The sequence below is a fragment of the Drosophila guanche genome, unplaced genomic scaffold (genome assembly GCF_900245975.1).
Source record: "Drosophila guanche unplaced genomic scaffold, DGUA_6, whole genome shotgun sequence".
In the NCBI taxonomy this organism is placed as follows: domain Eukaryota; kingdom Metazoa; phylum Arthropoda; class Insecta; order Diptera; family Drosophilidae; genus Drosophila; species Drosophila guanche.
Window position 1 is genome coordinate 3000319 of NW_022995744.1, and position 22812 is coordinate 3023130.

General features: G+C 46.2%; 8 protein-coding genes across 11 annotated transcripts in view; 4 read left to right on the top strand and 4 right to left on the bottom strand.

Moving 5' to 3' along the window:
* LOC117579944 (ras-GEF domain-containing family member 1B-B) overlaps window positions 1-1473 on the bottom strand; it is a 5978-nt gene extending 4505 nt beyond the window's left edge. The window contains exon 1 of the mRNA XM_034266104.1: window positions 664-1473. The gene's annotated coding sequence lies outside the window, so the exon portion shown is untranslated. The remainder of the gene's footprint in view (window positions 1-663) is intronic.
* Window positions 1474-2363: 890 nt separating this feature from the next.
* Window positions 2364-4928, top strand: LOC117579946. The gene is made up of 4 exons (XM_034266105.1): window positions 2364-3277; window positions 3356-4203; window positions 4261-4445; window positions 4515-4928. Exons 1-4 carry the CDS (start codon window positions 2578-2580, stop codon window positions 4615-4617), a joined length of 1836 nt encoding a protein of 611 aa, XP_034121996.1. The 5' UTR covers window positions 2364-2577; the 3' UTR covers window positions 4618-4928.
* Window positions 4929-5401: 473 nt separating this feature from the next.
* LOC117579948 (alanine--glyoxylate aminotransferase 2, mitochondrial) lies at window positions 5402-9246 on the top strand. Of its 2 annotated transcripts, none has more exons than XM_034266107.1 (4): window positions 5402-5581; window positions 6755-7082; window positions 7159-8239; window positions 8829-9246. In XM_034266107.1, exons 1-4 carry the CDS (start codon window positions 5560-5562, stop codon window positions 8970-8972), a joined length of 1575 nt encoding a protein of 524 aa, XP_034121998.1. In that variant the 5' UTR covers window positions 5402-5559; the 3' UTR covers window positions 8973-9246. The 2 variants fall into 2 exon arrangements, with proteins under 2 accessions (XP_034121998.1, XP_034121999.1); XM_034266108.1 differs by lacking the exon at window positions 8829-9246 and adding an exon at window positions 8470-8694 and having other exon boundaries at window positions 5403-5581.
* Window positions 9247-9420: 174 nt separating this feature from the next.
* On the bottom strand, window positions 9421-13313 carry LOC117579949 (transmembrane protein 64). The gene is made up of 4 exons (XM_034266110.1): window positions 12235-13313; window positions 11210-11333; window positions 10690-10851; window positions 9421-9571 (listed from the first exon to the last, which is right to left on the bottom strand). Exons 1-4 carry the CDS (start codon window positions 12924-12926, stop codon window positions 9443-9445), a joined length of 1107 nt encoding a protein of 368 aa, XP_034122001.1. The 5' UTR covers window positions 12927-13313; the 3' UTR covers window positions 9421-9442.
* LOC117579950 (insulin-degrading enzyme-like 2) lies at window positions 13306-15101 on the top strand. 3 transcript variants are annotated; one of them, XM_034266113.1, is made up of 3 exons: window positions 13306-13646; window positions 13707-14159; window positions 14219-15101. In XM_034266113.1, exon 3 carries the CDS (start codon window positions 14528-14530, stop codon window positions 14924-14926), a length of 399 nt encoding a protein of 132 aa, XP_034122004.1. In that variant the 5' UTR covers window positions 13306-13646; window positions 13707-14159; window positions 14219-14527; the 3' UTR covers window positions 14927-15101. The 3 variants fall into 3 exon arrangements, with proteins under 3 accessions (XP_034122004.1, XP_034122003.1, XP_034122002.1); XM_034266112.1 differs by having other exon boundaries at window positions 13306-13548; window positions 13676-14159; XM_034266111.1 differs by having other exon boundaries at window positions 13306-14159.
* An 811-nt stretch (window positions 15102-15912) lies between these two features.
* Window positions 15913-17356, top strand: LOC117579665 (transcription elongation factor, mitochondrial). Its single transcript, XM_034265648.1, has 2 exons — window positions 15913-16163; window positions 16246-17356. The coding sequence occupies exons 1-2, from the start codon at window positions 15979-15981 to the stop codon at window positions 17210-17212; spliced, it is 1152 nt and encodes a 383-aa protein (XP_034121539.1). The 5' UTR covers window positions 15913-15978; the 3' UTR covers window positions 17213-17356.
* Window positions 17262-19407, bottom strand: LOC117579664 (protein maelstrom 2). The gene is made up of 6 exons (XM_034265647.1): window positions 19303-19407; window positions 18853-19096; window positions 18591-18795; window positions 18379-18528; window positions 17890-18314; window positions 17262-17824 (listed from the first exon to the last, which is right to left on the bottom strand). The coding sequence occupies exons 2-6, from the start codon at window positions 18970-18972 to the stop codon at window positions 17387-17389; spliced, it is 1338 nt and encodes a 445-aa protein (XP_034121538.1). The 5' UTR covers window positions 18973-19096; window positions 19303-19407; the 3' UTR covers window positions 17262-17386.
* Window positions 19408-20572: 1165 nt separating this feature from the next.
* Window positions 20573-22625, bottom strand: LOC117579842 (serine/arginine repetitive matrix protein 2). Its single transcript, XM_034265939.1, has 2 exons — window positions 22534-22625; window positions 20573-22434 (listed from the first exon to the last, which is right to left on the bottom strand). The coding sequence occupies exons 1-2, from the start codon at window positions 22552-22554 to the stop codon at window positions 20620-20622; spliced, it is 1836 nt and encodes a 611-aa protein (XP_034121830.1). The 5' UTR covers window positions 22555-22625; the 3' UTR covers window positions 20573-20619.
* Between the last annotated feature and the right edge of the window lie 187 nt (window positions 22626-22812).

The window sequence follows — 22812 nt, forward strand, 5'->3', positions numbered from 1 at the left end:
TCAACAACACCATAATTTGTATACAAAACGCAAGAGAAGAGAAGAAGAAGCAGCAGCAATGACAGACGTGAAAGGCAAAGGCCGGCGCGCACAGTGGAGTTAATTAGTTACTGATCAATATACACATAAACATACACCATATGGCTAATTTAGAAAAGACTAATTTATTATTGGTATACCCTTTAAGTATGCTTTTCAAACAGTTTTAAATTGTTGAGCTCAACATTATATGTACAGATGTATGGGTATACATATGTATGTATGTACATATGGTAAATTCGTAATAATGAATATCATGTACGGCTATTTCTAAACAAGTAACCGTTTAAGTCCGTTTAAAAATTCTTAACAAATGTTTTATTCGGCACCACCGTGCAACGACGTGCAAGAAAGGCAAAGGCCGACGCGTGTGGAAATGCAGGGCGAAAAGCCAAGAGGCCAGCAAAGAAGTCACCAAGAGGAACAAGGACAGATAGAGAGAGAGAGAGAGAGAGACAAGTCAATAAATGGGGCCGAGGCCCGACCCGTCCCGTCCATTGCTGCTTTCCCATTTCCCACTTGAAACGCAGAGTCGAGAGGAGTGTGGGAACGAAAGGAGGACAAGATGCAGATGTACTCAGTTAATGGGAAATGTCTAATTGGAAGTCGGTTTTATTTGCTTACCTGGAGCAGCTCTCATGCATTTCGCAATTATCCTGGCCCAGAATCTCTTGAACCATCCACGCCGCTCACCGCACGCACACACCACAGAGCACACGCCCCGCCCGAACGAAAGAAGTTTGTCCTGGTTGCACTTGCCTCCTGGTGGCAGAGGAAATCAGGACAGTGCGTCGCGTCGCTGCTCGTGGTGACGGCGATGCTCTCTGCCTATCAAAAGTGGAACACACGATTCCAGCAAAAGAGGGAGAAGGCAGTTGGTTGTGTTCCTTTATCTGCTTGTTTGTGTTTGCAAAAACAATTTATAATACGCGAACGGCAAACATTTCAGTTACAGCTTTCAGAGCACCCCACCTTTTCACCTTCACCCCCGCAGCAGAAGGGGCGGCAGTCGCATATGGCCGCCTTTTGCGTCGCCGTCTGCTTGACACCGAGAAATTATGGATATGGCAAGCAAATACTATATTTAAATAAATTCAATGTCTCAGTGCTGTTTGTGTCACACGAAATGCGTTTCCTCGACTTTGATAGCGCTTTTTCCCCGAGCACATACGGGTTTTTGTTTGCATATGTGTGTGTTAAAGAGCGCCGACCGGTTTGTTTGCTACGCAGAATTTTCTTTACACACAAAACAATAAAACTTGTCTTGTAATAACTCTGGCCACCGTTCACTTTTCAATAATTTATACAAATCGTTGCCGAGGCGGTAAGTTCCGTGGTTTCGTTGTTGCCTTTCGCTTTTATTGCATTTACATTTACAACAAATGCGCTTACGTTACGACGCGCAGACACCGTTTTGTTTTATTCTATTTACTTTATTTACTTTATATATACACGGTGTTAGAGCTGGGAAAAATTCGATTAAAACATCGAACTAGTCGATTTTTTTTGTTTTGGTGTAAACATCGGTTCTTGTTTTGTGACCACTTAAGAAAAGTTCCATCACCACCAGCCGCTAGAAAAATCAGGGATGATATTCGTATTTAACCGATAAGAAATGTTGTCGAACACAAAACCCTTTCTGAATGCAGTACTCAGAACCGAAAAAAGAACTTGCCGATGAAAAACAAAAAAATCAACCGATGGTATTTTATGGCATTCGATGGCACTTTGCTAGCAGCTCGAAAAAGATACATTTGTTCCATGTTCCGCCAGGGTACCTAGCAAACATAAAGTAGAATCTCAATATCATGGTGGGAAAAACCCGACAAAGTGGCTTGAGGCCAATAAAAAAGGAGCAAGATGAAACCATTTAAAAAAAATGAATGAGAAGATATTCAATTTATTTGAATTTTTAATTCGTTGAGTTTCTTTGAACACCAGTAACTTTATATATTTCCGTTCACAATCGGAGATTAAGGTCGGTTGTTTTTTTGGTATATTTTCTATGATCTGAGTACACAACTGCGAAAAGCTGGCTGCGAAATTTTCTGTCGAACAAAAAACAAGGATGATTTCCAATTGTTTTCATACGAATATTATCCCTGATTCGGTCGACCGAACCACTTATCGCATCTGAGTACTTGCACTAACCAAATAGTATAGTATACTAACAAACTATAATATTTGGTTAGTGGTACTTGTCTACAGTTTTGAAATCAGTTGTCTGTTAAAACTATCGATGGGTGGAAGACATCGTTATGCATACTGGTGTGGCCAGCAATGTTTAGGGCGAAGATATCGCAGAGTGGATGCTTCCCCAGTGCTGTAAAATGCGAATCTGCCTTCACAAATCTGCACAGAAACCAAGAGAAAAGGGAAATGAGATGAGAAATTAGAAAAGACGAGTAAAAGCGTCAACAAAGGAAGCAACACAACGTCGTAGACAGCAGGAAGTGCAGACACTCACTCATTCAACAGAGTGACAAACGAGATTCCAAGCAGTCGACTCGCAGTGCACGCTCCAGTGTGTGCAATTAAATGGCAAATGGCAGTGCTAACGATGCGACAGCGGCTACCCAGGAGGAGCAACAAGCGCCACATAAGGAGCAGCAGTCCCTACTGACAGGAGCAGGTCGAGGCAAGGGACCCCAGAGGGAGGAGCCATGCTCGTCGTCATCCAGAGGAGTTAACGACCTGGTGGCGGACCTCTGCCTGAATGGGAGTTTGTCTGGCAGCGGCAGCAGTCGCAGTGATTTCACGAATACACGGGCCAGCACATCCACCGGAGCTTCCACGGGAGCCACTGGAAGCTCCTTCTCCTCGTCTTCGTTCTCATTCAAGCACTTTCTCAACAGCAGTGGCACTGTGACCGCGCCCTCAAGCACGGTAACGTCAGTGGATACTACAGCCGCAGTTCAGACATCGACGGGAGCCCGGCCCAAGGTGCCGCAGTCGACCTCGGGCTCGCTCATGCAGCCACCGGACGCAAACGGGAGCAGTGCCTCCTCCAAGATGAAGCGCTCTCCGCGCTTTAGTTCCTTTGACTCGCAGGCGAGTTTGGCCGAGTACGCGGCCTGTGGAGGAGGACCTGCAGCACCCAGCAGCAGCGGATCCCGTCAGCGCCCGGACCTGCGGCTGGGCCATGATGATGTCCATGCCCTAGACAATGACGACGACGATCACGTATCTCTGGCCCAGGTGCGAAACAACAAGCTCTTCGACGAGCGCATAGACGATGGTGAGTGGATCTAAACTTAAAACCTAAAAAGGATCCCCAACTGAGCTGACTTTTTTATCCAACTCTCCAAACGGACAGACATCTTTCCGTCGGCATCCTCAAATTTGAATTCAAGCAGTTCCAGCTCGCGGTACGTGCCGCGCTCCTACTCCAGCTACGACATGCCGCCCCATGTTCCATGCCCCTCATCCTCGCCTCGACGACGACCGGCCGGAAATCGGGATTTGCGTCCCAACCGGTTGGTTCTGACTGCTGCTCCCAAAATGAAGCTGGACCTGCCCCTGGATACATCAAACATGACAGCATCCGGACCTGGTTGTGCTGTTGGTGGAGGCGGAGCAGCAGCCGCGCTGCCAGACTTTGTGCAGGACCACTTGCCGGATGCGTGGTGCGCCGTACAGGATGCACACCTGCGCTCGCCACCAAACTCTCCGTTGGGTGCTGCCGAGGCTCCTAGCGACGCAGTTGGTGGCGGCCTGCTGCCATCAGCGCTTGCCTCGCTTGGCCTGCCTGGTGTTGCTTCCCTGCCCGGTCCACCAGGTGGATCGTCGGGAGAGTCAGGCCCAGGGCCGTCCGCTGGTTCCACAGCCAAAATGCTGCCCGACTTCCTCTCCGATGGCCCCATCATTCACTCGTCCCAGCGCCTGGCTGATGTGGCCATTGGGCTGCCATCCAATTCTATTGACTCGCCGCCCCAGGAGGCGGCCGGCCCGTTGCAGCTGTCGACAATGCGCCAGGAGAACGAACGACTGCAGCGTGAGCTGCAAGAGACTCGAGTGGAACTGAATGCTCAGACCAGGAGAGCTCACGATTTTGAGCAGCAGCTTCTTCAGCTATCGGAGGCCTCGCGACGGCGAGAGACGCTAGCCACGACGGCCAACACACAGAACACGCAGCGTCTGCGACGACAGGTTGCCCAGTTGGAGGTGAGTCTTGAATCTAAAACCAAAAGGGACCTTTCTTATCCTATGTCTTTTGTTCAGGCGGAACTCTTTGCTCTGCGTGGTGGCACGGATGGCGCCATGGGAGGAGCTAACGTCGGGACTCCTGGTGGTTCCAGTGGCAGTGGCACTGGCAGTAGCGTGAGTAGCACAACGCGTCCGTCCAGAACGCATGAAGTGTCGCGGGATCTACGGAGTGCCGCCGACAATGCTGAACAGAATTTAAGGTGAGTGCAGTGGAGGGTCCTGCCGACTGCCTTTTAAATAATTCGCTCCCTCCGTCTTTCGTCTTGCAGGCAACTGCTGACTGGCGTGGAAAATCTGCGCCAGATTGCGGCCAGCCTCGAACAGTCAACAGCCACACCAAGAAGTCCAGATCTGTATCCCGAATTCAACTGAGCGACCACCGCAGCAGCAGCAGAAGATTGAACAGAACTCGGAAAGAGCAGCAGCTGCTCCTCCTGTGTTTCGGTTATTGTTGTTTGTGTAATAATTGCAGGCCCCGGATGCCGCCTAGAGCTTGTTTTTAGAGAAAACCCGCCCCCGCGCATAGTTTATGTTTCTGGTCGTCTCGTATATTTTTTGCAAAGGGTTGCGTTAGGTCGGATAGGTGTAAGGGTCGAAAGGATGGACAATGTGAGAATCAAAGCGCAAACTCGTGATGTTGATTGATAAAGGAAAATACATATATTATATTAAATTACACTATAGCGATATAAACCAATGTATTGTAGCATATTGGTAGAAAAGTCACACAGAATATCAAAAAGAAAACCAGAAAAGAAAAACAAATGTAAATGTAAATTAAAACCGAATGTTAATTCCAATAGCAGAATAACCTGCACATTGCAAGCCAGAATCGAGGGATCATCCAAAGGAATCTGGACAGATCCCATGGCAAGAAGATATATTTTTTGTTAGAAACAAAACAAAGGACTACCTGTGCGCACTTCTGTTTTTGTGCTGCTTGAGTACACAGCAAACAAGAATTGAAATAAATTATGAGAAAACCGCACCTGCCCACCGCACCTCGCCAAACAAAAGTGAGAGCTTTCCAACACAACCTTGACATTGAAGGGTCCGCTCTCTCTGCTCAAACACAGATAACATTACCCAGCCGAAGCTATGACAGCGCTTATCACGAACGATCACAGCCGAGCCAATGTCTCTGGCAGTGGCACCTCCACAGTTTAGTTGCTTTGTCGACGTCGTTACGCGCGGACGGGTTTTCAGCTTTGGCTTCGTGTGAGATCGACACCGGCATTGAGATCAGTCGGAGCGGCTTCTATAACGGATCATATCAGGAAATAAAAGTGTTGCACACCAGAAACGTGAATAAATATGATGTCCAAGCGCTTGTTGGGTGAGTTTTTGTCTGACAAGGCAGGGATCGCTTCAACTAATTCCTGACGTCAGCAATAGATTGTATTCCAATCTCTTGGGATCAACTTTAATGTAACAAAATATAATGTTGGATGAACCCTTGGGACATCCACTCACCCATTCATTCATCCTCGCACCTCACTCTCACTCATTTGAACTAATGCATCGTCTGATCACGGATATTTTTCACATCTACGTACAACTTATCTATGGCTGCTGTCCTCTAATCATGCTTTTATCACGCACCGACTCGCGTGGCACCATCGCCGCTTTGGATCTATATGGCCAAACATTTGAGTGTGTGTTGATAAGGCGCAAGTTGATAATTCGGCAGGTGGATGGAGCAGCTCTGCTCCCAAGGTACCGAGGTACACTGTTTGTTCGAGTGGCCTAGGCTGTCCGCAGGGGGCCAGGCCAGGCCAGGCCAGCCGCTTATCATCTCAAATGGGGGCAAGTCGTAAGACTATTAATAGTCGTACATTCAATTATGCTTCCAACTGCGCATTAGAGGAGGACAACAGCCAGAAGTTTAGAAATGCGAATGGGAATACCCTACCCTCCTGTGCATGTAGGGTACATTTTATTTTGGATATTCTTCCGTGCCATTGAACTGTTGAAAGTCTGTTCAGGTTCCTGCGTGTAGCACTTGTATGTGGACAAGTGCAGTTTCAGCTGGCAGACTTTGCATAGCAAATTGCGCCTCGGATCAATTAATTCTATATAATACATATGGCACAGTACTAACCCATTTGGAAGGGCACTCTCAAAAGATAATGCCTGGAATAGATCATTCGTAAAATAAATGGTCCAAGGAATCTTAGCATTTCATGGGAAATTGCGGCATAAAAAATAAAATGCAACTTTTTGTTCGATTGGCAGAGGTTTCACTGTACTCGCATCGCATTTCATTTCATGGATTCTCACAATACGTGTTCGGTTCCCGGCGACCTCGCACTTGAATTCCGCTTGTCCAATGCTCTGACCACACATCAATTTGCATTTCATCAGGTTCGCGCCGACACTTCCACAAGTGTGCCTTGGCTCTCCCACAGGCGTAGCAGAGGGTCACGTCACGTGTTCTGATAGTAGCATCTTGATCCCATTCACCGTAAATGCTAATTAATAATAAAAACTGGTCCGATCTGTCGTGCAGCTCACACGAGGCGGGTGATGCCGAGCTCCTCCTCGAACCGATTCAGCTCTAGTTCCACCCTCCACTCCAAGGCGGCTCCAGCCGTGATGAACCTCGTGCAGAGCGAGATGCCCGAGACGGGGCATCGGCCCAGTGGCTACGTGGGACCCAGCTACGAGCAGATCCTTGAAACGCGCAAGACCCATTTGACGCCCAATTTGGTGGCCCACTTCAAGAAACCATTGGTCATCCACGAGGGCCACATGCAGTGGCTGTACGACCACGAGGGTCGTCGCTATCTGGACATGTTCGGGGGCATTGTTACCGTTTCCGTGGGACACTGTCATCCGTAAGAGAACAAATCTCTTAAGATCGATTTTCACTGTCATTCATTTGGATTCCCCTTCCCTTCCCCTACGGAGCAGCAAGGTCAACCAGGCGCTGAGCGAACAGATCTCCAAGTTGTGGCACACGACCAACATCTACATGCACCCCAAGATCCACGAATACGCCGAGCGTCTGGTGGCCAAGTTCCCGGGCAACCTGAAGAGCGTCTGCTTCGTCAATTCCGGCTCGGAGGCCAACGATCTGGCCATGCTCATGGCACGAGTACACACGGGCAACCAGGACATTCTCTCGTTCCGCAATGCCTACCACGGCATGTCGCCGTACACCATGGGCCTGACGGCCCACTCCACCTGGCGCTTCCCGCTGGCGGGAGTGAACAACGGACTGGTGCACGTGATGAATCCCGATCCGTATCAAGGCATCTGGGGCGGCGCCGCCTGTCGAGACTCGCCCGTGCAGACGACGCGCAGCTGCCACTGCCAGGAGGGCGGCGGCTGTCGGGCAGGATCAGAGTACTATAAAGAGCTGGAGGAGACCTTCAAGTACAGCTTGCCCCGTGGCAAGGTGGCGGCCATGTTTGCAGAGTCCATTCAGGGAGTGGGCGGCACAGTGCAGTTCCCCAAGGGCTACCTAAAGCGGGCAGCCGCTCTGGTCAGGGCCAACGGCGGACTCTTCGTGGCGGATGAGGTGCAGACGGGATTCGGCCGCACGGGGGAGCACTTCTGGGGCTTCGAGGGACACGACTATGTGCCTGATATCGTGACAATGGCCAAGGGCATTGGCAACGGCTTCCCCCTGGCCGCCGTCGTCACCACCCCCGAGATAGCCGCCTCCCTAGGGCAGGCGCTGCATTTCAACACCTACGGAGGCAATCCCATGGCCAGTGCGGTGGGCATCGCCGTGCTGGACGTGATCGAGGAGGAGCAGCTGCAGCGCAACTCCCTGGAGGTGGGCACCTACTTCCTCAAGTGCTTGGAGGAGCTGCAGCAACGCTTCGAGATTGTCGGCGATGTCCGGGGCAAGGGACTGATGATCGGCGTCGAGCTTGTCGAAGATCGCGAGAAGCGCACGCCCCTGGCCACTCCCCATGTGCTGGAGATCTGGGAGACGTGCAAGGACCTTGGTGTGCTCTTCGGACGCGGTGGCCTCCACGGCAACGTAAGTACAAATCATCCATCATGAGTGATGAGTGCATCCGCATCTGGGATATTCCGTTCCATTTTTGGGCACATCTGACTAACCACAAAGCACGCACAAGTCCCCGCTAAGGAAGGGGCTCCCAGAGCATAGAGCCAGAGCTTCGCCGCTCCTCTTTGGGGGCTCTTTCCGGGGCAAATCGCACCTCTTTCCGTCTCTATCTGTGCATCCCTTTTCGTGCATCTCCACAGGTCCTGCGCATCAAGCCGCCCATGTGCATCGATCGATCGGATGTGAAGTTTGCCGTGGATGTGCTGGACCGAGCCATCACGGCATCTCTGGCCAAGAAGAAGTAGGGCGTGCAGCTGCAGCCGCCAGTGAAGGAGAGATGACTTCTCAGGGTTCTCAGGTCACAAACGAATGCATTTATTAACAAAATTAACTGAAATAAAAACAAATATCAAGTCATGATCTAATATTCTCCTGTTCCTCTAACCACTTCCTCTGCTAACCCATTCGTATGTACATACATAGTCGTAATGTGTGTGGTGGCGTTTCTTAAAGAGCTCATGCATTTGACATTCTTTCCTCTTGTTACTCCCACTCTCAGGTGCTGAGTTTCAGGCCTCCGCTCTGCGTGGGCTTCGACGACGTGGAGTTAGCTCTTAATACGCTCGAGACCGCCTTCCAGCAGCACATGAGCAAGCGACTACGCGGCTGGAGATACGGCCAGGCCCAAAACAGGAGCTGCTAGCCTGGTTGTACTTCAGATTGGCTCATTTATTGGCTAAGCTTATTCCGCTAGTAATTGAACAACGTTTATAGAGCAGCATTATGACCGCGAGAGCGAGGCTTCTTTGACATAGTTTTCGATATTCCTAATACTAGTATATATATGTATATATAAATCCTTAGTCTGAGCACTGTGTGGTGTGTGTGTGTGTGTGTGTGTGAGGGATGTGTGAAATACGGTGTCATGGATAGAATATCAATAAACCGTTATCCGTAGCAGTATAACGGTAGCATTAGCTTAATGTTTGGCATCAAAGGCATCACCTGAACTCTGCAAGTTACTCTTAACCTACAACCAATCCAACTCCAGTTCCACTTCTAAAAACTAATTAATGCACAGTTGCAGTCTTGTGCGACTCCTGTGGAGATTCAGTCGGGGATCGGGCAGTTCTAGGGGATCGCTTGCAGGCAATCCTCCTCACAGGCGCTTTGCTATACCTGGATGGCCGGATGCTTTCCCTCGTTGCTGCTGCTGCTGTATTCCGATGCGAGCAGCGTCTCGGAGAGTTCTTTGCGCGCCTTCTGCACCACCCAAAACATCAGAATTACGCCACAGATAACCTTAAATGAAGAACATAGCTGATATAAAATCAAATTTACAAGCTATGTGTTTATGTGATGCCTAAAAAGGATTTTCAGGCAATTCTTGCTGTCGCTAAGAAACGAAAAACACATCCAAATTGATATCAAGGCAACTTCGAACATTCGAACATCGAATCTATTTCCGAAAATCTACCAAGCATTAGATTCTGTCTCATGTTGGTAAATAAAGCAGATTTGCTCTACAGAATAAGAATCAACTATTATTAAATACATTTGGATGTATATAAAACCTGACGCGCTTATTTAAAGACATCCAATAAGCTAATCAATTTGCTAATTAAATTATTTACTTAAAAGACTATTCTTATGACACTCTTTTAATCATTGTATATCTCTATGTTTATATAAGGAGCATTGGTATTCGATTAGTGATTGGAAGCCGACTCGATATGTACATTCTATATTCACTTTATAATAATTCTACACCCAAGTTCAGCCCAAAAACTATGCTATGAAATTTAGGAAACATGCTTATAAGAATATTTACCATACAAATATTTTATTTTTATTAATTCCTTTGGGATCTGTGTGAAATGAAATGACTATTGAGGGAAAGGAGTTACCTTTAAAATAAGTTAACTAAAAAATCAGTTTAGAGGTATTTGGAGATATAAATTCATAACAAAGTTTTGCAGGACACGAAATAACAATAGTTAAAGTTACCTTCTAAGCAAAGTCAACAAAGTCCAACAAAGGTAGGTGCTATGAAACTATCAGAGTTGTCTGCTATGACACCACAGAAGCTAGCTGCTACATATTTCGTCTAACGGAGATTTTTTCATGAGCGTTGTGCAATGGAATCTCCTGAAGCAGAGCAAATATACAAATACCAAATGTTGTACATATGTAAATACATGTGTGGGTGGCATTGGAACCATAGATCAAAATGATGGAAAATTCATATAAAATTAGACACAATTCTAAACCTTAAGCTCTTTTCTCAAACTCGTGAGAACATTTTAGCCAAACTTATCTCCTCAATTTTGTGCACTAATCAAAATGACAAACTTTAAGGTAAGCACGCAAAAACTCAATGGGTAAGCAGTACCGAACCGGCGTAAGAGGAGGAAACTCACCTCGAGCACAAAGCTAATGTAGCCCGTCAGCTTGGTGTCGTTGTCGTTGAGAACCTCGTGCATGGATCGCAGAGTGGAGCCCAGGTAGACATTGATGGTCTGGGCAGGCAGCAGGCCCAGCAACGTGGCCAAATGGTAATCCCTCGTGTTGATAGAACTGATCTGTAAAAGACCAGAGTGGCTATAATATATGTACCTTTGAGATATATCGTTGAACTGAAGCGCTGAACGGAGGTGGGGAAACCTGTTTAATTTCAAGTTCAAATTGTATTTGCTCCAGCGACATTTACGGGACGACTATGAATAAATGATGGGGCTAGGTAAGAGTGTGACTAACGATAAGTGTGACTGAATATCATATGAGGTTGACTCAGGTGTTCTCAGCCAAAGCAAACTGGCAAACTGGCAAACAGGGTGATACTCATTGCGTATTCACACAGACCCACGGATCCTGAGAACTAACTCTGAGTAGTTCAAGAAACGCATGTGACCCATCGTCAATTCAGATCTGATCACTTACTCCGAATATCACATTTTGCAGTCCAAAGGGAATGGGCGTGAGACGGGTGAAGAGCACTACACGAAAGGCCCTCGGTCCAGATATCACGCGCAGTATGGCCCGACCCGTATCGTTCTTGACCAGCCTGAAAATAGAATGAAATTGAACTGAACAAATCAGTGGGGCATATAAGGGGGGGCCACATCAGACACACAAAAAAATCTATAATCAAATAAAATTTAACATATGTACTTTTATACGAACGAAAAGATATCTATTTCCCGACATGCCGCCACTGTCTGCGTTTATCCAAGCAATCATCAATTATGGGTTTGTTGCCCAATTATGAGGGGCAGTAAACCCGTCCACCCATTTACCATTCCATATAAATGATAGCCCCCTGACCAGGTTTTAGTGGGGCAATGTTTTCACTTGATTAACCAGTCATTACGTAGGCCTACATGACTCGCAAATCATTTTTGATGGATTGGAGTGCTCGCATACTCTACATTACCCCCCAAAGTTTGTAAGTACGAGGGAGTATTGTGTCGCTAATTGGTAAATCAAACAAAACAATTATGGAATTTGTGGCACTCTCCCCTCTGCCCGCTCACAGCTTTATGTGCGGAAGTGTACAAACTTGTCGTTATCAACTTTCGCTCTGTGCCATTATTTCTCCAAGTTTCACAATAAATACGAATATGTATTTATAAATACGTATGCGTCGTACGAGTGGTAAGGCCTGATAAGACCAACGCAGCAATAGGCGACAGCTGACAGACTGCGAAACACGACAATTAGACTGTCATTGCAATAGTGGACCATAAACCAACGAAATATTTAGTGTAGTCGCGGAGAACCATCCTCATCAGGCATTGCATTAATGATAAATCGGATTTTAGTGCCGAGTTCCGTATGGGGTCATTTAACGACATATCTCGATACGGTGCCTGCCGTTATCAATGGTGGATTCCACAAGCAAATTCCATTATGAAATCCCCCTACCTTAAGGGCTCAACAGTCAGCGACTCCCCAGTTTTACTTACTTCTGCACTGGTATCCGATGACGACAGCTCCGAATGGTGGCATGGGCAATGGCTATGCCTAGATTGGCGCCCAGTATCACGGTGAACCATCCGCGGATGCAACCAAAGAGGTAGCCGGCCGTGATGAGCAGAACAAAGTAGCCGACCACGACGGGAAAGCTGACCACTGTGAAGAGGGCCATGAAGATGGCAAATATCAGCCAGGAGTTCTGAGTCTCTATCCAGAAGAGTAGCTGCTTGGCATAGTCGCGGGTCATCCAGCCGACGAAAAGCAGAGCACCCAGGATGGAGGCGGGCACCAGGCAGCCCAAGTACCAGTTGCGTGTTACGAATGATTGGGCGCGCATCCAGCAGGAGTTGCGCATCTTGCCCCGGTACAATGTGGATGAGAGTCGGTTCGTTCGCCGACTGCCGCTGGACGGACCGCTGCTTCTACTGCTCCCCACACTGCCTATGAGGAAGGTATCACACTCTGTGCTATCCTCGTTGACATTCACGGAACAGTCCTGTACAGGCAGGAGCGTTGATGCTGTGGCAGATGTATTCCCTTCGCTGGCTGTCAAGTCCATCTCCAGGAAGGCGTTGGAAGGCGCCGAGGCTATGGGGGAGGCGGTCCCAGATTTTTCGAGGATGCTGTTGTTGTTGGCATATCTGTATGTGTTGTTGTTGCTGGTGGTGGTGCTAGTCGTCATGGCTACGCTGGAAGTCGGGATTTCTCTCTTTGGATTCCCTCCTCTTCGTTTTCGTTTTCTCTTTAACTTTTGCGTTGTTTGCTCTCCAACCGAAACGAAATTTCGCTTTTATGCACCCGCATCGGCACTGGAGCACAGATGTTCGCTTTTGTTGCAACTGAATGTCACAGTTTTAAAATAATGTATGCGAGGCGAGTGTATTTTGTGTCAGAAATGACAAGGCAACCGAGAGTCTGTTCATAACTTGTTGTTGCTTGCCTCCGTTATTGTTTTAATTCAATTAAGTTTACGATTCCATGGGTTGATTCATTTATTCTGCAAAGCAACACGACGCGTGTCCGACAATGCTGAAGACTTTCAACTTTTTTGATTTTGTTTACTTCCAACCTGAGAGGCAGTGGGATCGCGGACTTGTCGATGGAACCTGACCCCCCAAAAATATACCGAAATGTACATTCTTATTTTCAAAATATACCGTGAATATACCGCAAGCTATTTTGGACTCTCAGCACTGAAACTTCAATTTTATCAGATGAACGAATCAATTTTCTACACGTTTGGTTCATATCAAAATTTCTCTTTTCATTGTATTGTTTATAAAAAGGATGTTTAAACAAAGAAGGTACAACAAAATTTTCAGTATTTACGTAGTAAATATACGGTAAATACAAGCCAACCATTTATTGGTGGAGGATGGACCCAATCTATACCCTCTTTCAAGTAATTATTGTTGAAATTCTGTTTAGCAGGCCGATTTGAATAATAAAAACTCTTCCATAGATTGAAATGAATCCGATATCATTTTAGACGTGTGTATACAGATTCGATAAACGAAATAACTTACAATTAAGGTGTAGGAAAATATAAGATTTAAGTACCAATATAGTCTGCAAGACATTTAGCATGAGAAGAAATGCCTAGTCAGTTTTTGTTTGCCAAAGCAACCAGATCAGATCGAAAACAATGCAGACAATAGCAAATGCGTCCTTCCTGCATATCTGTAACGATGATCCCATCGAACAAATGACTATCACTAAATTTTGCGATGCGCCTTCCCGCCTCCAGCTTTATGATTTGAGTTGCTTACAAAATGCTTATGTATACAAAAAATCAAAAAACTAAAATTAAAATCAACACAAACTGTGCAATAACGCATTAGAATGGCGGAGCGAGTGACGTATGCATGTATCTGGAAGATCTGTATAAATCGGAGAATGACAGAAACATTTACAAGTAAGTGAAAAGTTGCAAGAAGACAGAGTCAATTCTCGATACTCAATTGCCCTGTTAAGATCTCCTGTGCTAGGCTACACGATCTGATCATCTTGGTACCACCATTCCACATTGGAATTGGTGGTCGACACCCTCTATGCGCCGATCCGATTCTGGCTGACCGCCACCTTTGCCGTTTTAAAGCTCTTCTCAAAATGTTCGATCAGTTGTGCGTCAGTTTAGCAGCAGTAGAGTAAGGTCTGTCTGAACTGATCAGCCACCTCAATAGTTTTAAATTGAATCTAATGATTACCTCGCAAGAGCCTTTCGAGGGCATTTCCTTCGTCAAGCGGAATTAGTGTTTCGGCACTGAATGCGCCTTTTCACCCATGCCAGCAAAGTGTATGCAGTTGTGGATCGAATCGAAACCCATGGATGAATTATTTCTTCCCGAAGCCAATGTCTTTGTGGCTCACGACTTTAAGCTGATCAGGAATGAGCAGGGTAAGCCCAAGCTGCTTAGAACGGACACCAGCGAGCTGTGGTTCCGACAGGATGACAACTTCAACAAGCCCAACGGAGTAGTCAGCCCACAATGGTCAGAGGTCGTTGGACGTCCAAAATGCGTAACCATTAATGATCATCGCCTAGTGAAGAATCGCATCGTGACCCTTCTTCGGGACAGACACATCATCCGCGATGATCGAGAACTACTTTCAAGTAGGAGGGACAACAAAGACAACTTTGACGAAATCATATCCGGTACTATATCTTCGGTCATAATCTAAGCGGATATAATTAGTTTCCTGAACGACACGGAAGGCTCCAATTTGCCAAGCTGTCAGTTCAGATCATTGAGCGACGGACAGAGGTACAATTCTTAGACTAGAATCAGATTACCAATTAAAATGACTTGAATAAAGTATTCCTGTAAGAAGACAGGGGCGCCAATTTTAATTTTTATACAGTCTGCTCGCGAACTACTAATATAAATATTAAAACCAACGACACATTTATGTATTTATAAAAGTGTTCCGGATCGAGGTACCAAGTCAGACAAGGGATGTATTTTCTTCGCTGATACACACATGTGTTCAAATGGAACAAGTTTAATTAAAAATAAATAATATTTAAAGTAAATATCAATATGTTTATCATCTTCAAAAATGGACTTGCATTTCTTAGTTGAATCTGTTCCAGTCAAAAGGAAATCTCTACAATAAATCCATACGAATATTCACGCAAATTATTTTCGAACTCTAACATTTAGCGGCACTGTGTGTCATTATTAAAAATCAAAACTCTTAACATTGAAGGTACATATGTTTAAAATCTCAACGAAAATTGCATTTAAAACTGAGAATGCATCGAGATTGAGATATGTATATATGGAAAGGATATGACTTAAAATAATCCTATTCTAAGATAAGAATGGGAAAACAGAATTTTAACATTAATTAATGGACAAGAAACAAATGACGTAACATTACGACCCCGCTTACGTTACGTTTTGCATTTTTGTTGTTGACCTTACTTTATAAACAATACATTTACAGAGTTGAGTCACTAACCAAATAGTATGGTATAGTATGGTATAAACCACTATACCATTTGGTTAGTAGTTAAGTCATCAATCGGATGAAAGTAAAGTTTTAGACTCTCAGCACTGAGTCAATTAAAACCCAGGAAAATGATTAGGAATTTACGGTTATATATTTTAAAAATGATTCGGTATATTTGAGTATGTTTTTTTAAGGTCATGCGGTATATTTGATCGATAAGTTCGCGGTCACACTATCGCAATGTTCCCCAATGTTATTATTTACAAATTAAATTAAATATGCTTTCTTACAACCGTGTACTCTGGGGTCTGCCCGGCAAAATTATGCGGAACCTTTCGACGGCTGGGACACCGGTTTTGAACGAAAATGACCAGACCAACAGCTTGCTTCCGGCTTATACTGATGAGGAGCGCCAGAAGATCCTTACGAGGATCAACGACACCACCATCGATCAGATGCTCAGGTTTGTATGCATGGCACCACAAGCCTCCCCCCTCATCACCAGTTATCCCGGTCAATAACAAGAATCTTTCTGCACACCACAGCTACGACATAACCAAGGGGCGAGCCAGCAAACTGCATTCCTGGAGGACGCGCAATGGTCCACTGCGTGATGTGAACGACATCTTGTTTGTGGAGGGCTTTGGCCTGAAGGTAGCAACAAGGTTCTTCAGAAGCCTACTGGAACCAGAGGGCGCTAGAAGGGGCAGCGAGGTAAAAGGCACCCAGAAACCCAAGTCCACCCGAACGGCTCCCTTCATAACTCCTGGAATGGACGAGGGACAGCGTACGCGGATTGTGTCCAGCGTGGGAGTTCGCATAGGCGTGACCAGCGTTAGTTGGGCACGACTTGAGATTGGAAAGTATGACACTGAGCCCTGCCGTCTTACCCATTGGCAGCATCACGAGCTGAACGACAAGAAGCTGCACTTGGCCGAGCTGGCCCGACGCTGCCTGTACGTGACCCACCAAATGCCACAGGCGGACTGCTATGTTCTAGAAAACCCACAGATGGCTCAGGCAAGCAGCAATCCAGGCAGCATCGATCAGCAGAATGTGAACATACAGAAATCCCAAGTGACGGCCATATTGAGTTATGCCCTGCTGTCCCGGGCTGATCCAGACGCGACCAAGTGCAACAACCTCTACTACATGCGGCGCTTTCTCACAGCACGACTCTTCAACCACTTGGTGGGCACAGAGAGGGTCTCCTCGGAGGACTCAATCCTATCCATGATGCGCACCCACTACAACATGGAAGACCAGATAGAGGCGACGCCGCAGGCACACGCAGGAATACGCAGTCAGGTTCAGTTCCCTGCCGACCTGAGAAACATGTTCTCGCAGCTGGAACGCTATCAGCGTGAGCTGCTAGGTCAGGCTTTTCTGCTTAACTTGGCATTCGCACGACTCGTTCTCCTGCAGGATCCGTTGAGCATTTCAACAGTTTCGCGCAGCCCAAAAAGTTCCCTTCTTCCCAGTGCCGACGGCTGTGAGGCAATTGTTCAATAGCCGATTAGACATGTATATTTGTTTGAACTGTAGGAATAAGACTACAGAATGAATGTTATTTCCTTCGCAGAAGGGACGTGTAATAATACAAAAATGCCTTGATGCGGGCGAGCGAGTTCAACAATACAACTGATTATGATGATAGCAAAGTAATGTAATGGGCGTAAATAGCAATTAGAATGGATTTTTTTTACCATTCCCCATAATGAAATGATTTTTGGCAGGAGTCTTGGGACGGCGGTCACCTAGACTGGGAAATTCGCCTTCGTTGCTTATCCCGCCGTCGAAGGTGGTATAGTCTCGGCGCACATAGGAACTTGATACCGAATTACGTGATACCATACGGTTGCTGGTTGGTGATAAATCACGTGATCCCATTTCCGTTTTTATTTGGGATGGAGCCGAATAGTATGAATCAACCGAAGTCTTATCAAAGTTTGACGAGGAGTCCCCAGGAATGACGGTGTAGTTGGGCTTGACCTTGGGAGGCATGTGCTTGCCAGGCAGGAGCCGAATGGCCAGGTCTGCGCAAATGTAGTCGCTAAAGATGAATCCCCAACGCATGACCATGCTCTTGGTGCAGTATTTGGAGCGATCGATGTTCTCATGGTACTGGAAATAAAATTCTATGCTTGCCACTTCACATAAACTAGAAATGTCATCAACTCGATACTTACGTCGCACGCAATATCAGCGGTAAATTCAAAAAAGTCTTTGGCAAAGAAGTTTTTGGTTACATGGAAGTTGATTTTTTCGTTCGAAACTCCAGCCATGTCCAACACATTCTTCTTCAAGGTGTAAAACAAGTAATAGATGTCATATACCACAATCTTTCGAGAATCTTTGTCGGTGGGGACATCGTATGCCAAATAACGGAAGCAAGACTTTACCACCGGCATTAGCTCTGCGGTCGTGTAGACAATGACCGGATCCTGGTCTTTTTTTTCGTCTTTCTGATCATTGCCCACGGATAACCAACTCAATATATCCATGTACAGTTTTCTCATGTTAGTCTCGCCCATGGCCTTCGGCGGCAAGGGCAGCTTGTGGGTGGTTAGCGAATGATGTTGGGCATCGCTGCTCTGGCCAAAGGTAATTTGACCTGAGAAGAAATTGCAGTGAGAACGTGGACTAGCTCATTGGGCTCACATCCACTTTGGGCTTACCCGGATTAATCATGGTGCTGTAAGTGGAGCTTACGCCCCCCTTCAGAGAGTAGCGGCATGCGGAAAACTCGCCGGGTACGTGAATATCCGCATTCAGGGCCTTGGTAAAATAATTGAAGCTGGCAAACACAAATTCCTCATTCTCCAACTCTGCAAGCAAAAATCAGCACAGATTTTTATTGATGACTCTCATTGAGAACAAATTGACTTACCCAAAGAATTCTTTGCGTTCAAAATAATGCGATCGATCTTGCGCTTCATTTGAAGCTCCGCATTTATGGCCTCGTTTTTCTCCATTTTTATTTTTGAGACGGGATCGCCCAAACATGTGAGTCGTTCTTTCTTTGCTGCTCTATCCAGAACGTTGGAATTTTTAACCATTGAGTTGTAAGGGCCACGCTCCTGCTCGCTCATAGTCTGAAATCGAGACGCCAGTTTACACCGTTACTGACCACGGCGCGCAATAACACTTACACTCCAAAAAGGCCCACACTTAGACACCGCCTCAGAAATGTTTAGGGCACGACCCTCGGGGTTGTTTGCACGCCAGTCTGAGACGAACGCCATGAACCCATTTCTCTTTTTCGAGGCCATTTTGAAAGCCTGTAGATCGGGCTAGGGGCGTGGATAATACGCTGGGGAAGCAAGAATGGCAGCAATCAACTGATTACCGTAAATATGAGCAGGAAACGTGAGCGTAAACGAGACAGCTTGGGCACTGAAAAACCAATCAAAAGAGCTGCAGCCGGTTTTTACTTAAGATATTTCAAAAAATACATATGTGCATATGCCACACACACATGCCTAGCGCCAATATTTTACAAGAAACGATTCGGATAAAAAAACCGAAAGCCTCGTAGAATCAAATGAATGCGAGGATCCTTGCTTTATGTAAACGGAGACAATAATTTCACAAACATTTACCTATTTGTTATAAGCCGACGCAGCGAAAAAAGCTTCTGCACGAATTAGTCTTTGTTGAACAAGCGCATAAGCTATAAAATTGGTATAAGCAATAATGCTCCTACGAACCTCTACTTTACTTCAATTGTGTATTGTGTACTTTAAACGCAGCTCAAATCTCTGGAGCAGAAATAAAAATTAGCGACACAGCGAATTACAAGTGAAAAGAAATCAAAAAAAGAGACGCCGCCATGAGTCGTTCGATTTTACAGCACTTATTTTATGGCGAAGTTTGTCAACATTGGCGATTGGCGGTTCATACAAATTTTGGCAAATTAAAATTTGTAAAGGAAACATGGGCTCAGTGTGAAAACCAATTGTCCCCTACAGGACTCTGTAGGGAGACATATGATTAACTGCTCTGTAGTGAAACGATGTGGAAAATGCCGTAGGAAGTACAAGAGCAGCCACACCTGTCAGGAGTTTTTCTGTAATTTTTGCAGCCGCATATTCTTTTGCATATTATCCCTGGCCAAGCACATGACTACTTTGACCCGTAGAAGCGCGTCTATATTTGAGGAATTTATTTATGTAATATAGCAATTGATTCGGAGAATATAATCTAAAAAGGCTCCGACATTCTCTTCTATGGTCATGAGCACGAGCAACTTTGATATTTCAAATGTAACGACGATCTAAAAATAAATTCATTTTCCATCACTGATCATTCAGGGTTGCTTTTATTGGTTCTTCGTGTCGGCGTCGCTGCTCAGATCAGACTGAGCCTTTTTGTTTACTTTTTCTTTCGAATCTCCCACACATTTGCAGAATGTCGGAAGGGACGAGCCAAGACGTAAGGGAGCCGAAGCCCCCTGAAATTCACATCGAACGCTACTTCACAAACCTACTGGTCCATGGATAACGACAACAAGAAGTCGTCTTCGGATATCGATTTCAGCAAAAACGGCGGGTTATTGGAATTTTTAAAGTCCAAATCTAAAGAGGCGTCGGAGCCGAAGCCGGAACCAGACACCCACTTGACATCGCCTGCTGAGAACTCGGCACCCCAAGCGATCTACCCTCGATGAGGTGCTGCGGTCGCAACATTAATAGTTCCATATTCTCCCTCCAGCCAGCAGAGCCGAAGCGTCGTATCATTAGCCGCATTCCGCCACGTGCCCCAAATGGACAATTAAATTCAACTCGCTAGAATAATATTATACTATAATACTATTATTGACACTGATGTAGAATCAAAATGCAAAAAATAAAGCGGTTCTCGGTTCACGGTTCTTGACCATCTATTAAAAATAAGTATTATACAGAATTCTTTGATATTCACAATAAGTAGCCATTTGTGTAATATTGACTCGGATAGCCCGTCTGGCCAAACGTAGTTGTACTGTAAGGGGGGGCCATGTGTTCCTGCTCCGTGGGAAATGAACTGTACTCTGTGCGGCCCTGGATGCGGTGGCGAAGGTCGTGTGGGCCCAAGGGCAAAGAGAGAGTCGAGCCCAGGCGGTGGCGTAGATCGTGGGGTCCCAACGTAGAATGCGTTGCACCTGCACAGTTGTAGACAGGTGCCTGCCAGCTCGTACCATCTTGCATAGTCGTGGTGCTGTACTCAAAGTGAGTATAATGCTCTTGTGTATACCACATTTGGTTGCTGGCTACGGAACCTGGCATTTGCGGCAAATGTCTTTGCGGTGGTCCTGGATTTCCGAATCGACAGGTTATTATGGGTAGTATCGGCCTTGGAGACTTGTGAGCCATTGGTGCGGCTTGTCCCAGAGATGGATGTATAAAACCGCTCGCTTGCAAGTACTCATTGGGCATGGCCGAGCAGACAGGAGAAAGGGTGTCTGTCATCCTGGTTTCATTGACAGCAGAAGGAGATCGACTTCTCGAGGGGCGTTTGGGTGGTTCGCGCGAGCATTGCTGTCGTGGTCTACGGCTCGAGTGGAGTGTAACTGGTTCACGGGAACGATAATGCCTTCGAGATCTACTGCTCGAGTGGCGACTAGCTGGCTCACAGGAACGACAATGCTGTCGGGATCTACTGCACGAGTGGCGAGTAGCATGCTCACGGGAACGACAATGCTGTCGGGATCTACTTCTGGAGTGTCTTCTGTGACGCAGTCGAGAACATCGTTGCCGTGATCTACTTCTTGAGGGGCTATTGGTTGGCTCACGAGAAAGAAATCGCCACCGGGACATTCGTTTCGGGGAATAGCGACGAATATATCTGGGAAACTCTCGTCGGCTTCTGGACGGTGATCTTATGGGACTCAAACTGTGTCGATGCCCGTTTCTTCTGTTCGATAAACTACTTCTAGAACGTCCACGGCGAAATACATTTCCATTCTCTTCGAATTTACATCGCATTTCGTATGACATGTTCTTGCGAAACTGTACACGATCGCTGGAGCACGCTCTATTTGGGCTGCGTGTTCTATTCCTATTGGTGTCGCTAGATATCATTGAGGTACTCTTGCTCTTTGCTCTTGATTTGTTGCATCTTTTAGTTTCCATCGAGGAACTGTTATTGGAAGACCCTTTACGGCTGCAAGTGGCCCTGTCTCCTTTGCGTTCGTTTCTGTTCCTGCGTGCTGGCCCAGTCGGAGTGCATTGTCGCTCTTTGGCAGACCCACTCCGAGAACGTCTACGCCTAGATTTCTTTATTTGCTGAGAACAACTGGATCGCCTTGAAAGGGATCGATTTTTACTTTGAACGCGCATTTCATGCATTGTGTCCAAGGCAGTTTCGCTTTGATTTGGTGGTTCCGGAGCCAGGTGTTCGCTGATGCTGACGGAAGAACTGGCCATGGGAGAGGTAATTCCCACGTTCGCACGTCTATTAAACAAAAAACAATCATCGGGCAGTGAGATAGACGGCGGTGGTGGCGCCTCTAATGGCATTTCAACAAGGTACACGGGCACGTTTTCTTCCTCGAGTAGCTCAGCCAGCAAGTCGAAAGGATCCCGTTCGAAATCCACGGATTGTTGTTCGTCATGCGGCTCAGTCTTGATATACCTCTGCACATGCTGTTCTGTGATATCGAAATAACCCTCGCTCGGCGATCCCTGGTTTCTTTCCTTCAAGCCCATTGGGTTTTCTTTTTGGCACGGGGACTGAGACTCGTTCTTCTCTCGCTAAATAAATAAATAGATGGTTTTATAGGTCATTTGTAGGTTACGACTTTTGTAGCGCCAATTGGACCAGGTTTTCCAACTAGATTCACGTTCACATACCAGCCATGGTGATTTTACCATATTTTTTGAGCCTATTCCTTGATTTTTAAAATTAATTGTGCTAAGCACCAGTGTGACTGCGGAACTATCGATAAAATATACCGACAGACCCTCGCAATAAACCGAAATATACCCTTTCATTTTCAAAACATACTGTAAGTATACCGTCAACCCCATTGCCCAGATGCGCAAAATTTTCTTGCGGCAGAAAGTGCTGTATATTTCGCTCTGTGCCCAATATAAACAAAATACGCAAAGTGCATGCTCTCTGAGTACACT